General features: G+C 50.0%; 1 protein-coding gene across 2 annotated transcripts in view; it reads right to left on the bottom strand.

The window, feature by feature from the left end:
* The window catches only part of PDE10A (phosphodiesterase 10A), a 335,996-nt gene that overhangs the window by 32,729 nt on the left and 286,868 nt on the right, over positions 1–16,399 (bottom strand). For both annotated transcript variants that reach the window (XM_053668737.1, XM_037126093.2), the window contains 6 exons: positions 12,465–12,605; positions 10,324–10,479; positions 9,135–9,185; positions 8,132–8,190; positions 6,399–6,450; positions 1,002–1,144 (listed from right to left, as the gene is read on the bottom strand). In XM_053668737.1, the coding sequence (XP_053524712.1) occupies positions 1,002–1,144; positions 6,399–6,450; positions 8,132–8,190; positions 9,135–9,185; positions 10,324–10,479; positions 12,465–12,605 (602 nt within the window). The remainder of the gene's footprint in view (positions 1–1,001; positions 1,145–6,398; positions 6,451–8,131; positions 8,191–9,134; positions 9,186–10,323; positions 10,480–12,464; positions 12,606–16,399) is intronic.

Genomic DNA, 16,399 nt, shown 5'->3' with positions numbered 1-16,399 from the left:
CCAGACCCCACGGTCCCGTCACACCTGGCTAGTCCCCTCCCCTGACAGACGGCCCAAGTGGACAGCGGTCCTTCATGAACAGGGAACAGTGCTTTCCCAGGGTGGAGGAGTGACCAAGGCACTCTAGAGCAGGCGTGTCCAAGCTTATGGCGTCTCAGGACCGCCCTGGAAGAAGAGTTGTCTTGGGCCACACATTAAATGCACTGTAATCACACCAAAATCTCATCATGTTTTAAGTAAATTCACAATTTTGTGTTGGGCCGCATTCACGGCCATCCTGGGCCACGCACGGCCCACACGCCACAGGCTGGACAACCCTGCAGAGTGTTATGTGGAAAGTAGTTAAACAAGACATGTAAAGGGGAAAAGAAGCAAACGTCTAAAAAAGGTCAGTTTCTGAATGTTAAGCTCGATTCTCTAAAGTTCCGTGACAGTGCTCCTTGCAGGTGTTCAGACTGTGACATGCTGTTCATCTGTAAGTGACAAAGGCTGCCACTTACAGAATGAAGGAGGCGCGTCAAGTGACACACCGAACCGACTGCTCCGTCAAAGCAGCAGGTGTAAACGTCATCCGACACCGCAGGCCAGGCCCCACCGTGGTCTGGACGTTGAGACAGCCCCAGTGGCTGGGGAGCGGTGGGCACCCGGTGGTTTAGACACACCCTGCTCCTGGACACAGGAAGACCTACAGACCCCATCCAGGTGGGGCACACCTTTACCTACCTGGGAGCACTAGTAAGTTTTTCCAACATGATTTCCAAAAGGACCGCCTCCGGAAGACGGCATTTCCAGGAGTGACGCTAAAGCTTCCTAGGCGCGGTTTCGCTGGCACTGCAATGTCATTCCCAGAAGCACTACCTTCAGGAGGCGGGTCCTGGTGGGAATGATATCACAGTATGACAAGCACTGTCAGCGCACCTGCGAAAGGCACAGAACAGTGGGTGACAGGACACCTGTGCAGCCGCACGCACAGCACACGGACAGGCCATGCCTGGCTGTACCTGATCTCTTTGGTCTTCTTGAAGACGGGTTTTCCTTCCTTCTCCTCCCCAATATCAAAAAGGTCCGAATACAGCTCCTTGTTCTTATGGTCCACCTGGAAAAGTGCACAGCGGTCTGCATTCACCAGGTTTTTTGCATATATCTGAAGACAAACAATAAAGCAAGACAAGCCAATGAGAAACTCAAAGAGTGTCCAGGTAAACGTCATCACACGTGAATACTGATTTCAGCTTTCCTATACTCTCATCGGGTGGGGAATCAGCACGGGAGCTGACGAAATCAAGGCATGTACACATAAAACATAAAATCCATGGTCACCACTGCGGGCCAACACAGGCAGACCCCAACCTGGCCGGACAGATGGCTGCTGGCCTCTCCGCCACATGCTGGACACTGACCTACAGCTCACCCCTGAGCCGACCCTCACCCCAGTTGAAAATCCACGTATAACTTTTGACTCCTCAGAACATAAGCACACCAGCTGTCTCTTGGTATCCATCCACAGGGGACTGGTTCCGAAAGCCGCAGATGCTCAAGTCCCCGACATACCAGCCATTTTCAACCGGCACGCCATAACTTTAAAGCACGCAGTGCCTGACTATTTAGTTAGGGCCATGGACCTCTTTCCTGAGACTGTCAAATAAAAAATGACAGCCAACACAGCAACAGCTGTCTGGTGTGAATGAATCAAAATTATTCCTAGTTTTTGTCAGATCGGCAGAACTTTAGTCACCAGTTAGTTTCTGAGCAACACGAGATTGAAAAGGTGGGAAATCGCTATTGTCAATGGCTCAGACCAATGGCTGCCCTTGCCAGTCTGCAGACTGACTCCCAGCCACAGACTGGAAACAGCACAGGTGTTTACTGGAAAACACCCACGTCTAAGTGGCCCTGTGCAGCTTACACCTGGGTAGTTCACAGATGAACTGCAGTAAGACCCTTCAGTACAGGGAGGAAAGCGTCCAGTGCTCTGACCCCTACAAGTCTCTGTGCCACCCGGGGCCCCTCTCCCCGCTCCACGCCACGGGCTGAGCCTCTGTCCGCTCCAAGGGAGCTGCGTTCTGACCGGCTGGGGTTGGTGACACACCAGGTGTGAACAACGTGGAATGCAGCCCCTGACGGGACACGCCGTGTCCCGGCTACACTAGCTGCATCTTATTCGCAGCACCGAGAACAGTGGGCAGCGGTCACGGGGCGGTCAGTGAGCCCCAGGCACTCCGCACGCACCCGGAGCGCAGTCGCTGGACCCTCCCAGGAACAACACGCGGTCGGGAACCGCTTCTGCTCCCACTGCGCGCGGCTCAGGGGGACGGAGGCCCTCACGTGGCTAGTAGCCAGGGGCCCGGGTATCTGAACTCGACCCAGCCATCTCAGAGGCCTAGGCTGTGCTGGCAAATACACTCTTCTATTTCTGGATGAAATAGAAGGTTCACTTCATCACCTTCTATCAACTGCATTCCACAAGCACTTCCCTAAGGCCTGACCGGCCGCTGTGCCCCGCTGGGCGGGCCTGCAGCAGGCAGCGAGCGCTGAGTTAACTTATACTGAGAATTCTGGCCGCCTCGCCTGCCAGCTGACATGAAACTCCTCCTTAGAGAAAAAGGAGAATAACAGGTGTCCCCAAGCTCACTCCGGAAAGACAGGAGCCGCCTTGTGGTCCAAGGACAATGGGTCGTCTCGTACAAAGCCAGCTGATGGACCAATCAAAAGGAAGCCAGAGCAGCCAGGTGCCCAGCTGGACCCTGGAACCCCCTCACGCTCCAGGTCACTGTCATCACTCTCTGCTGCTCTCGCTCGCTCACTTGCTCTGCCAGCCCCGTTGGGCCTCAGCGGCCAGGGACTGAACAGGCTAGCACTGCGAGCATCACAAGTTCCAGCCGCCTCGTCTCCCCCATTAGCCCGCGAGCTCCGTGACAGCAGAGATGGCTACTTCCCCGCACAGTGCTCCACAGGCCAAGAACGCGGCCCAGAGCGAAGGTCAGCTGAAGCCCACAGGCCACCTCCGGCCACTGCCTGCTTTCGGAAGTGAAGGTTCGGGGGACACTGCTGTGCTTGTTCCTTTGGGCACTGCTGGGGGCCGCTGTGATGGATGTGGCCCGTGAAGCCTATCGGCCCTTGACAGAAAGTGTGCCCGCCCTGAGGTGGGAGCACATAGGACCTCCACAACCTGAGACCTGTCACTGAGGACCGTGGGAGGACACAGGCAGAGGGCTCTGAAGAAAGGGCGGGGCTGCGCTGCTGGCAGGAAGGGAAGAACCGCCCACCTGTCTGGCTAAGCCCGAGACCCGGATCACTAAACAGTAATGATGGCCCTGCACTGCTGAGGGCTGCTAGGTCATCTGCAGCGAGCTGCATCCCTGGTGCCCAGGGTCATGGCAGTTGGTTGACACTCTGTCACATGGTCACGCTAATAATTATAAAAGCTGGGTGAAATGAACAATTTCTTAGAAAAAAAGAAAGAAACTTGGGAGTTGAAAAGTTGGGATAGGTGCACTCAAAAGGCAACTAGAAAGTTGTCAAAAAATGATATACATAAAAGTCATAGAGCCCAAGTGATTCCAAGTATAAAATATTTAAAGAATTTTTAATAAATAAATTCTTACCCAATTTACACTTTTAAGAATAAAACTTCTCCAGTTATTTTTGCAACCCTTATGTCAAAGATATTAGAAATCAGCAAAGATATTATAAAAAGGAAAATCACAGACCAATTTTCCTTGGAAACAAAAGAAAAATCATAAATAAAAATAGCAACAAAATCAAATGTAGGAATAAATTAAATTACAATATTTTAAAGTTATACTTTAGAACTGTTCAGTATCATTAAGCCTATTATTATAATTATAAATCGCGAAAGGAAAAACAAAAGTCACAAAATTATCTTTGTCAAAAATTTATGTAACACAATTCAACAATCATTCATGATAAAAACTTTTAGCAAAATGGAATAGAAGAGTATGTCTCCTGATGATGTTCCTGAAAACAACAGCCAACCTCACGGAAAATGGTAAAGTATCAGAATCATCCCATCAAAGTTAAAGCAAGACGAAGACGTGTCACTGTGCTTATTAACTCATGATTAGGTGAGGAAGAAAGGAGAGCATATATCCTTGAAGAGGTGAAAACTTTACTCTTTGGTGAAACTGTTACTGAAAATGCTGAAAAGTACATGGAAAAGCAATTACAGGCGGCAAAGAAAGGCCCTGCTGGGAGCGCCTGACAGCGCACTCACCTTTCTCTGCCCGGAACTGAACAACACCCACAGCCGCAAAGGAGTTAACGAAGAAGCCCTAGAGACGTACTGATAACATACAGGAACCTGAACCAGCTCAAGGCAAGTCTGTGTCTGAGAGAGAGGCGTCACTCAGCGAGCGGCAGAGGGGGAGGGTCACCAGCACCGCCCAGAGCGCTGTGTAAAGCATGCAGCCATTTATAAAAATGGACTCAGCACAGCCGCCTGGCCACAGGGCCTGTGGAGCAGTGGGGGCCTCTCTGTTCCACGGGGACCAGGTGGTGGCGGGCTGCTCCCGGCATTCAGAGCTCACAGGTTAGAGGGGCTGGGCGTCTGCAGTGCTCAGGCCAATCCCGTGCAAGAAGGGGTATTCTGCCCAACGTGCCACCCCTCCCTCACTGGAAAACACCGGACTAGAGCAGCTGCTAAGCCAGCCAGGTAAAGAGCACCCAGCCTCGATCTACAAGAAGCACACGACCTCATCTGTACTGCCACAGGGCCTTTCAAACAAACCTACCGCCTCGCCCCCAGGATATCCTCCACCCCGGGCTATCTTTTCAAACACAAACCTGCTTTCGTCCCTCTAGCTCACAGTCCCGCTGCCCACAGGCCTGGGCGTGGGTCTCCGGCGGCACTCCACCCCTCCTCCCTGGAGTGCACCGCTCCCCACGCCCCCAGGACCTTGGTGCGGCTCCCTGGGCTCCCTGGACTCGGTCTCACCCTTCCCGCCACTGCACTCTGCTCCTTCCTTCCCCGCCCTCCTGGGGCCACACCTGATGGTGCGACTTCATCAGCGTCTGTCTGTCCTCCCCCCTCCCACCACCCCCCGGACAACCAGCCCGAGGGCAGGACAGGAAAAGGTTCACCACCTCAGAACTCCAGCTGCCACCTGGATGGGAATGTAACAGATGCCCAAGATATGTCTTAGCAGAAATGGACAAATGAAAACCTGAAGGGACCAATGCCATAACAGAAACTGGAAGGAGAGCCACAGATCTGTCTCCCAATTAGGCCGCATGCTTCCACAGCTGACTTGTGTCAACCCTGGAAGGGACAAACGACTCGCCCGTTCCACCGAGCAGTGGGCTGTTCCTCGCTTCTGCCCCAGACCCCCCACTGACCACTTCCACTGGATGAGGAGTGTGCTCTGAATTCCACCTCACTAAAAAAGTTTTCAAGACATTAATAATATGAGGACTAGTCAATAAGGGTTTCTTGTATTCCTAGTATGAGCTCTGTCACTCTACATTACGCCCTCATATTTCCACATTCTTCTAAATACTTTTCACTTCTTTAAAACTTCTTGAGTCTTGTCATAATGAAACAAGTTGTCTTTTACAGTGCAGGGAAGCATTCTTCTTCTTGTCTACAAAGCACTATCCATGTGACTGATTATTGAAGAAATGTGCCGAAAGTAACAAGACCTGATGTCACTCCGGTCACCCTCAGTCACCTTCTGTCTCCCGGGACACTGACCCTGCAACACCCCACACTCTATGGCTCTGAGATCGGAGAGAAAGAGGCCAGAGAACAGACACCATGAAATCTGGACACGAGGCAACTCCTTACTGGACAGGACTGCCATATATTTGCAGACAACCAGGAAAGCAAAAAGGAGAAAGACCATTCATGAAAATACACAACAGGTGTAAGTGGTCACCCATGGGGGACAGCACATGTCACTCTGACTGCCAGAAGCCACTGCTGCAGCGAAGTCTTGCCAAAGCACCGGAGCGGCCAGGCAGGGAGACGTGGATAGAACCCCATTTTGGGTGGCCTTTGGCCCCTCATGCCCTTTGGCCTTCTCGGAGACGGGAGGAAGTCAGGCTGAAACTGACTCAAGGGAACTACCATGTGGGCAAGACTTGGGTGGGGATTCCCAATACCACCTACACGCAAAGGTGTTCTAAAGGCCATAAAAAGAAACCAAAGGTCTTCAAAACTCACCGCTAAGTACTGAAACACTGAGGTATTTTTCAAAACATTATTCCAAACCCTCCAAGATGCACAGTGACGAAAGGAAACAACCAACCCGGTCCTGCAGGCCACTGCTCACTCACTGATAGCAGCGCACACATCACACACGCTTCAGTCCGTCGTCCCAACCTGTGTTGGACATGCATCGAAGGCCAAACAAAAGCGTTTACAAAACAAGGCCACATACCATTATGTGTTCAAGCAGAGAGTCTATTGCGACTATGTTATCAAAATATGTCCTGAAAGAAAGGACATAAAACATGTCAGTAACCTTATTGAGGACACCGAGCACATTAAACTCTGAATACATTTACCCGTTTTGTCTACGTTTAAATAAAAAACAAAGATGTGTATGATTTTTGTCATCTTGTGGAACAATCAATAGCGTTATTTTAAAGAGATAAATGCAACTTTATTACTGACTTCAGTATGAGGATTCTAATTCCAGGGGATGCGTTAAATAGCTATTTATTGATAAGGACTGATGTGGAAAGTTTGTAGTATTTCACTAAAACTACAAAAGAATCCAGTGTATTGGGTTCACATTTAGCATAATCATTAATAATTTTGATCTGAAATGCAAATATTAAGCTAAATCTCATTTACATGGTTAAAATGTAAAGTACCACTGAAAAATCAAAAAGTTCCAATGCAGTGAAACTGTGCTGAGAAAGGCACCAAGTTCACCTGGGAAGAAACAGCAGAGCACAGGTGGTGATAAGGGCTATTACGCAGCGAATTCGTATTTGTCACTATGAACAGCTGGGAAACGTTTGGGAGGCAGCTGGTATATACACGAAGTGTGAACCTGAAAACCAGATGAACTTGCAGTCGTGTGTTGTAGGGACGCAGTGTACAAAGGAGTCTCAGTGGGAGTCAGTGAGCAGGCGCTTCCAGCACAGGCTTGGGTGGACTGGGCAGCGCACTCATAACTAAGGGAACACAGCAATAAACAACGCCTTTCACTTAAACACACGTTACCTAGCGGGACTACACTAAGACTTGGAACATGCTCACGACTGTTCACTGCGGAGCACACGGCAGGAAAGGTGGCCAAGCCAACGGATTTGGAGCTGCAGGATAAACCGGAATTGTCACGTGAGGGGCTGAACCAGACTTTGGAGAAAACTTACAAGAACGGGAGAAGGTGAATGGCCTGCCTTGCTCTGTGTTATGAAATAATACCATGTGCCCACAGCTGTTATTTAATTTTCTCTCAAAGACAACAGTTGAATTAGGGGGTCAGAAGAGGCTTCATTCAACCCCACATTTCCCTAGTTTGGTGTTTCAGAAAGTAGAGCAACACAAGGCAGCAACCTCGGACCAGTGAGCCACAGACGTTCTGAGAGCGACCAGGGCCCAGGGCAGCTTCCTCCCGCGGTGAGCTGGGAGGACAGGACCCTGACCACTCCTGGAGGCCCAGGTAGGTGCCAAAGGCATGCGCACAGGCCAGAAGACGGGCGGTCTGCCCTGTACAGCAGAGCCCACGTGACCCTGGGTCTCACCAGCGTCTGCTCCTGCTTCCATGGGCAGCCCAGGGTGCTGTCCCAGTCAAGCCCTGGGACAGGGGAGCAGCGTCTCTGAGTTAGACCCGAGCTACTCTACGGGAGAAAGCTAAAACAGTAACAACTGGTTTTAACTGGCTGACATTTGTGGGAAATGCCGAGTGGACCTGATGGGAAAAAGCGAGTAAGACATTTCCTCCTCTCCTACTGCAGCTCGTTTTCACCCACAAATCAGAGATGCCTGGCGTCTCCGGCAGGTCCCAGTGAGTCTAGGGGAAAGCAAACAGCAAACTGCAACCTGAACTCAGCACAGAGACCCCTGCACCCTGCGCCTGCAGTGTGAAGTCACAACCGTGGCAGTGGCCTCCCTGTCACCTCCAGGCCGGCACCGAGCCAGCCCTCTGCACTCACTCACTTCGAGACGTCGAGCAGGAAGTCGTTCAGCTCGGTCTGCTTGGCCAGGCCTCTGCACACCTGCGCAGAAAAGAAAGGCTGTTGGAGACCAGAGCTGTTGTCCTCGTTCAAAGTGTAACTCCAGAAGGCTGCTGACCTTACCTTGGCTTCAAAGGGGTCATACGATCACTTAGTTTATAATGTAATAACAACATCAACAGCAATTCTTTTCTTGAATGCTTTAATTACTACACACTTCATATCTGACCTTGGGTGACCCCCATGGAACAGGACGGGGTGGGACTCACTTTCCTGACTGTGGCGTGAGGCCCTTTGGGAACTGCTCAGCCCCCGAGAAATGCAGGCCACGCAGTCGGCCCCCAGAGCTGCTCTTCAGACCCCTCCCCACGCTCCACTACAGACTCCCCGTCAGGCCGGGGCTCCCTGCCCCTCAGACTGGGGGGCCCACAGAGGCCTCCCTCTCCAGCACACAGGCCCTCCACCACCCGCATGGCTGAGGGGGGAGCCAGGAAACGATCAGCAACACGAAGCAGTGGAGGACACAAGGCAGAATGGGACCCTGCCGGGTCCTCACTTTAAACAGGAAACCCGGGCCATCTGTAAACTAGAGCACTTCTTCCAGAGAATTGGGCACCTGAAATTTTAAGATTTATGTTTTCTTCTACCATGTGGTGCAGAGAAGGCTTTAACTCAGGAAATGGAGTCATAAAAATATCATTGTTGTCGCCAGTGGGAGATGGTTCCTGGGTTTTAGTGGAAACACACATCATAATAGGACACCCACCCATTTACTACACAAGGGCTATGCAATTACATGTAAAGACGTAAAATACAGCCAGATACTTAAGACAGAAAGTGAGTCTATTTGAGTGAACAGACACAAACTGTCTAAGACACAGACAGAAAACACAAGGCCCTCCCCACCTGCCCCCACCCCAAGGCCAAGGCAGAGCCCGAGCCCGGAGCAGCCCCCCACCAGGAGCCCTGACACGCCCCAGGCTCACCTGCACCTGGTGGATGGCCACAGAAGCCCAGGCGAGGTTTGCTGTTGCAACCTGACAAACAAGGATGGAAAACATTCCCATTAGCCACGTGCAGACATCCCCACACAGGACACTCGCAGAAATGTGTATTCGGATTTTTCATAGGTCACGGTGCTTTTTAATATTTTGCCAAGCATGGACAAGATTTCTCTTTTACATCCTCCCTTTTTTTACAGTGGAATTGAATGCTTCTGTGTTCCTCTTCATTTTGGATAAAAAGGAAGATAAATGGATTAAGAGAGCTAGAGTCCAATGATTTCAACATAAAATTATTTTAGTTAATATGCATACTATTGAAAAGGCCTCAACCACTCTGAAATGATGGAATGGTTCTCACGCTCAGACAACAGGTTCTCAAGTCCCTAACCACTCACTCAGCCCTGTTCACTGGAGGCACAGCACCAACGACCTCGGGGCTGACTTGGGCACAGAAGGCAGGACACAAAGGGAGGGAGTGCACCGCACACTCACAGCAGCCAGCGTGAGCTCTGGAGGAAAGGAGGCGCCGCGGAGGACGGGGCAGGCACCCTGGTCGGGCAGGCTCAGGCCTCGCCCTGCTGAGCGGGCTGCCTCTCGTTCATCACTATGGGGGTGGCTGGAAATGGGCAGGACGATGGCACCCGAAGGCTCCAGGGCCCCGCGTGCCCGGAGGAAGGGGGTGGGGCAGGGCAGGTGTCACCCCAGACAGTGGCCTGGGTGCAAGCCCCTGGGCATGGCAGGCAGATCACTGTGACACTGGATTTCAGTATGAATAAGCCAATTCCCGTTCAGGGGAGAGGGGATGGGACTCTGGTTTTCAAATAGAGCTGGTGTCGGAACCTCTGTTCAGGACTTACTCTAGGAAGATGACATTTAAAAAAAATGAAGACCATCAGAATGTGAAAACTCTCCAAAGACACCTTCTATGTTGTTTGATTTACAATACGACACACTTTCCTTTTTATTATTAAAATAGACTCTTACTGTAAAAATGCCTGTATTTCCAGTTTAATTATTCCCCTCTCTATGTATTAAGTGCAAAACAAAGTTTTAAAAAAATTTTATCACTATCAGAACACTGTTCATCAGACTGCGGCTCAGTGAACAGCATGCAGGGCACGGTCCCGTCCCTGGCCCGGCCTGGCGGCCCGAGTGGCGGGCCCGGCCTCACCTCCTGGTGGCTCAGACAGAAGGCCTCTTTGCCCCAGTGCCGGTGCAGCTCCAGGATGCCGATGAGGTCACCGATGGCAGTGACGATGGGCAAACAGAGGACGGACTGGATCCGCGTCCCTGACTCCAGCCCAGTGCCTCTTGGAAAGCGTTCATCCTGAAAAATAAAACAGGGCGAGATATAAACTCAGCAAACAAAATGGAATGATGAAGTCGTACCCTTCTCTACATCAGAAATCACTAACACTTTCCTCTCTCACAAGCAGACCTTCGGAGGAGAACCCGGAGGGTCGTGGCCACAAAGACGGACGCTCATCTCCAGCAACAGGGAGCCTACCCTCCGCAAGTCCTGCTTTGACGTTTGCCTTTGCATCTGAGAGTTTAATCAATTAATACATATCGATTTCATGCAATAACACAGTAATTATCACGGCCAGCACTTTAACAGTCATCAACCTCTATCGTGCCAGACTCTCCTCAGGGCTTTGTAAGTGCAAGGGCACAAGGGGAGACTGCTCCAAGGGTAGACACCTTCCCTGTGAAGGGAAGGTGTGTAGAGCCTTTTTCTATTTGGGAAGTTAGAACAACATGAAAGCGGGTGTGGATGACAGTCATTCTAACTGAGACTCGAGGACTCGAATTACATATTCAGATCACCCAATCTATCCATTTTTTATCATAAGAAATGAAATAGGCTCTTTGACTTAAATAATTTTCTAGCTGAGCAAAACCTCTCAAAAGAACACAGGGAAATCAAAAGAAGTAACAGCAAAGCACCAACTCTATTCACTCAGTTTCTGCTGTCCACAGGGTGTTTTTCATGGATAAGAAGAGTACCAATTTATTCTTGTGGTTTACAAACATTTCAAAAGTTTGCATATATAACTGAACATTTCAAATGGCAACTACATAGTGTCCACTTTTAATACTTCTTAAAATTGAACTGCGCTTGACACGTGACAGTGCAGCTGTGAGGTCACAACACGCTGACACGATGACACAGTCACAGGCTGTGATGTGACTGCCACCGCAGCCCTTAGTCAGCGCCTCCATCATTTTCCATAATTACCTTTTCTTTTTGTGATGGGAATAATGGAGACTTGGCATCCTCGTAAGTTTGATAATTATAATACGCTATCGTTGTCTATATTCAACTATATTATACAACACTTACTTTAACCACTTTCCTTTTTTTAAATAAAATAACTAGTTACCCGATTTGCTCGAGGTCATACAAATAGAGGCAGAACCAAAATTAAAACTCAGATTTCAGGGGTCTAATTAATAATTCTTCAGGGCAAAGTCATTCCACCTAGAAACTTGTCTGTGCATCTGTCAGCCGGAAAGGCTAAGTGTGCGTGGCCACACTGCGTTACCATGCTCGCGTGGACAGAGGGAGGCCGAGAGCACACAGAGCTCCAGGCAGTCACGCTCCCTAGGCCAGTGTCCTCTACCAGTGCCCTGAATGGAGTCCAGGCCCGCCCACAGGGTTTGCTTGGGCCACTGAGAGGGGAGAGAATCTGATGTAAGCTTAAACTTGAGAACGTCCACACGCATGTCCTGTCTCTTTCTTGAGCACCCTGCCAGGCTGCCCATGCTGGGGGGGAAGGGCCGGACATGACCCACAGGGACACAACCCACAACCCTCTGAAACCAGCCCGCTTAGACACGGGGGTCCGCAGATGTCAGACATGGAAGCTACCCAGCCAAACAGAGCGCAGAGCAGCAGAAGCACCCGGCTCATAGACTCATGGGAACAGGAGGGCACTGCTGGACAGGAGGACACCAGCAGAACTCAGGGTCACTGTCACATGGCAGTGGCTGTTCACTGACGCCCACCCTGCTCAGACATGGAGCACAGGACAGCCGTCGCTCAGTTCCTACCAAGATAAACACGCATTTGTGTGCTCCCCTACGTTGGTGTGTGTTCAAACGAATTATTCAGATCTGCTCTCAGTGGGTACGTAAGTGATGGATTTCTGAGCACAAAGAATTCATGTACTCACAAACTCATTCATTGACCTATATCTTGCTCTACTGCTTTAATGAAATGCCTTAAATTACAACACCAACAAGGTATATCATCTCTCTTTACCAAACACTGACCACTACAACCGGCACAATGAGGGAGAAGCCACGCACCCCTAGGATGTCTTCCACAAGCAGCGTTTTCCGGGACTTGGCCACATAAGCGGAGGTGGTGGTGCCCTGGGCTATGGGCCCCACAGGGACGAGCCGGGGTCGTCCCTCCTTGATTCCAGGCGGGGTGAACACGCACAGGCTCTGGCAAAAAGAAAGGGACATGCTTTGTAGACTTTGTTGTGCTGTGCAGGGCACAGAGAGACTCCTGGACACAAGGGGACAGTCCTGAGAAGTCTGGGCGCTGAGGAGGAGGAAGGGCCCGGGCAGGGATGGTGCTGTGCCACAGCCAGAATGGAGCACATGGGGTGGACTCCTGCCCACTCCGCCCCCACACAAGATGCAGGCCAGAGGCAGGGCGTGGAGGACTGTCGGGGCACAGACGGGCTGGTGCAGCAGCCTCCTGTGGGGGTGCACACGGAATACCAAAGGGAAGAAAAGGAAGCTGGCCTTGGTCCAGGATAGCGTCACTCAGGAACTTGGCCCACGATCTCAGGACAGGGTCTGGGACCACGTGTCGGAGGGCTTCAGGTAGGTGTTCCATTGTCATCGAAAACCCTCCTTCCCAGAGCATGGTCTCACCATAGGACTCGGTAACTCTGTCCCTGAAATGGGTCTGCCTGCCAGACCACGACCCGGAGCACTCTTGATGAGACCATGCTCTTTGCTGAGTGCATTTTGAACAAGTCTGGACATATCTTCCCCTTTCAAATGAGTGGGTGTGGGGGGGAGTTCTGACACTGCTTTTAAATAAATGTTTTTAAAAATATAATTAGTTATTTTGACTAAATCATATCACATCTTTAAATAACTACCTACTAAATCAGAACTGCTCATCTAAACAAATCATCCATCAGGGTATTCAACCTGCTGGCATCTCTGGGCCGCACTGGAGGAAGACTTGTCCTGGGCTACACATTAACTACACAAACACTAACAAAAACTGATAAGCCAAAAAACAGGTTTTAAGTAAACTTATGATTCCGTGTTGGGCCACATTTACAGGCATCCTGGGCCGCACAAGGCCCACAGACCATGGGCTGGACACTCCTAATTTGGGAGCAACAATTTGACCTGAGTGTACTATGATTACCACTCAACTTGAAACTTACTGAGGCTCGGCGGCTCTCTGGACACCACCTTCACCCTGAGTGGGACTGCTTCCACGGGAAGGTGAAGACCCGTCAAAGCATCCCAGGCGTGTGCGACCCATGGTCCACAAGAGGCCCGGGAGGGCTACAAACTCGACCCAACACAAAATCATAAGTTGACTTAAAAGATAGTGGGATTCTTGTGTGTGTGTGATTACGTGTTGCAATGTATTTAATGTGTGGCCCAAGACAACTTTTCTTCTCCCGGTGTGGCCCAGAGACACCCAAGTTTGGACGCCCCACTAGACCGCCCTTGAAGCTACATAGGCTCCCACTCATTCCTGCCATCGCTGAGCTGGCTCTGGGTGAAGACAGCGAGGTGGGTGACCAAGCTTCGTATGTCGAACAAACCCCCCCTTTTTCAAATACAGTCTTATTTACAACCCACCACCAGGAAGTGAATGAGGCTCTCCCACCGCCGGGGGGGTGACCAGGGGTGAGGAGGGCAGTGCTGGGGCCCCGGCGCCTTAACTAAACCATCCTCTCAGGCGGCTACGTTCCAACAATTTTGTTCCAAGTATATCTGCTGGTACTTCCATCAGGACAGTGGTTAAGTGGTATTTGCCATTAAGTACATACCTGTGGGAATACGCTTTAAGTGTTTCTATTTTAAAATATTTAAATACAAGTTATACACTTTAAAAAGAGTTTAAACATTTAACTATAGAAAAGATGATAAATGACCATTTCACCTTATTTAGTTTTAAAGGGGCCAGAACTCAGCACCCATTTTCAAAGTTGTTATGATTTACTCTTCACCAATTTCCATGCGGCACAGACGGGGTAAAGCTCGCCATCAGATTTACTACTTCACTGTCACGATACACGTCCACGTGTATAAAGACTGAGAGAAGAGCAGGAAAATGCATCCAGAACAGGAAGAGAGATGATTTTGAGACAAAAATTAGAAGGATGAGGTCCCTTTAGCTTGAAGACAAATCGGAATGACGACGATTTTCTCAGACCATGAGAAGCGAATCACGAGGAGGGGGAGCGCTGAGCCGTGCCCTCACAGAGAACGGCCAAGAGTGCGCTGCGGCCCCACCGAGGGCCGCGGGCAGCTCCTCCAGAGTCCCCGGGACGGACTGCAAGCGGCCTGTGCAGCGAGCTCCCGGCTGCAGCCTTTCCACTCACTCTTATCTTGGTCGCTGACTTCGTGGTTTAAAAATACACAGCACGTACCTTTGTTGGATGACTTCGCTACGTGCCCATGAAGGTTGGAGTTAATAATATCTTTAAGTTACACTTAGCATCAGGATTCAACAGTGACAGGGCAGTTCACACATTCCTGTGTTGTCAGGTCATTTACTTCCTATTACAAAACATGTCCCACCTCTGTACAGGGTTCCTATATCACACACACACACACACACACACACACAACAGATAAGCAAACCCTGGACACACCATATATGAAAAGCTGTTCTATGTATTAGTCTTGCTGGAAAAAAAGTGGTTTATAAGTCTTCCAATTCCTTGACTGAATCTAAAAGACTTCTCTTTATGGATAATTATCAAAAAATTAAGTAACTCTTTACAGTGGGAACTTTCTGCTTGTTAACTAGCTCACGATGTTTAATCCTACTGATCAACAGAAAACATGTCACAAAGTGACACCATGCCATGTTGTCACATGCAGGCCGAAGCGAGGGCAGGGGCGCAATGAGGACACCGTGCAACAGACACGCTCGCTGATGTTTTCATGGCCTCCCACTCTCTCCTCTGTGGGAGTGGTTTCCTACATTATTTTGGGATTTTCGAGTTTGGGGTTTTTTTCACTCCATAAAATTCACCCGTGTAAAAACTCCCTTTGTAACAGCCGTGGCTGGTTGAAGGTCAGTCACTGGTCTGAACTGTGTGGTCTCTCATTCACGTTCTTTGTGATCTTTGTAGTCGAGTGGATGGCAGGCAGCTATCACTGCAAAAAGCCAGTGCAAACCCTCTGAATTTTACATGTATTCAAGGATGGGGAAAAGGTCATTAAGCTACTTTTACTTATCTTCCAGTAATTACCAACGGACACTTGTGTACTGACAAATCTTCTCCCCAGTGTGAGCCGCCAGCCCACGCAGACTGACCCGCTCCCCACCCCCGCATCTGTTTCCGAACGGCCTCCTCCGTGCCCTTCGGCTGATCTGTCAACCACACTGTTCTAGTCCCCTTAAGTTTACGGTATGTTTTGGTCACCCGGCAAGGTGAGACTTGCTTGGTTTCTTTATGTTTCAGAAGAATCCCAACTTGTTCCGCAAGCTACAGCTGGTGCTTCTGATTGGTGAGGGGCCTGAGAAGATATGTTAACAAATCGGGGTGCAGAGAAGTTCTAAAGAAATTCACAAAGGAAGTAAGGGCTTTATTTTTCAAAGTCTGTCATGATTTTCGACATAAGGATTTGACTGGGCTGTTGAATTTAGTAAGAAAAATACTGTACATTTCCACAGGATGAATGCAAATCTGAAAACACCACAATTTTAGAATGTACTGACTATTCTGCTCACACTATCAGTATCAAATTTGCCTACAAAACCCTGTTGAATTGAGTTCCTGAAACTGATTGCTGCTCTAATGTTGTAAAAATCTACGAAAACCTGTATTATCAGCACAAGCACTTTTCAGCAGCTAGAGATAAAACCTACAACTAAAAGCGAGGAAAGGGTTCAGGGTTTCAAACCTCAGCCACTAGAGGAGAACTTCACTTGCTCGGGTGCGCGGCGCACTGCGGGGCGGACGGCAGAGGGTCTCGCCCCCACAGGAGGCCTGCAGGCCCCCAGCCAGCACTAGCCCGGCAGC

This window comes from Artibeus jamaicensis, unplaced genomic scaffold, assembly GCF_021234435.1.
Source record: "Artibeus jamaicensis isolate MK-2021 breed Jamaican fruit bat unplaced genomic scaffold, CSHL_Jam_final contig_497, whole genome shotgun sequence".
Taxonomy (NCBI): Eukaryota; Metazoa; Chordata; class Mammalia; order Chiroptera; family Phyllostomidae; genus Artibeus; species Artibeus jamaicensis.
The sequence above is the reverse complement of the archived record's forward strand: the minus strand, read 5'-3'. Positions and strand labels throughout refer to the sequence as shown.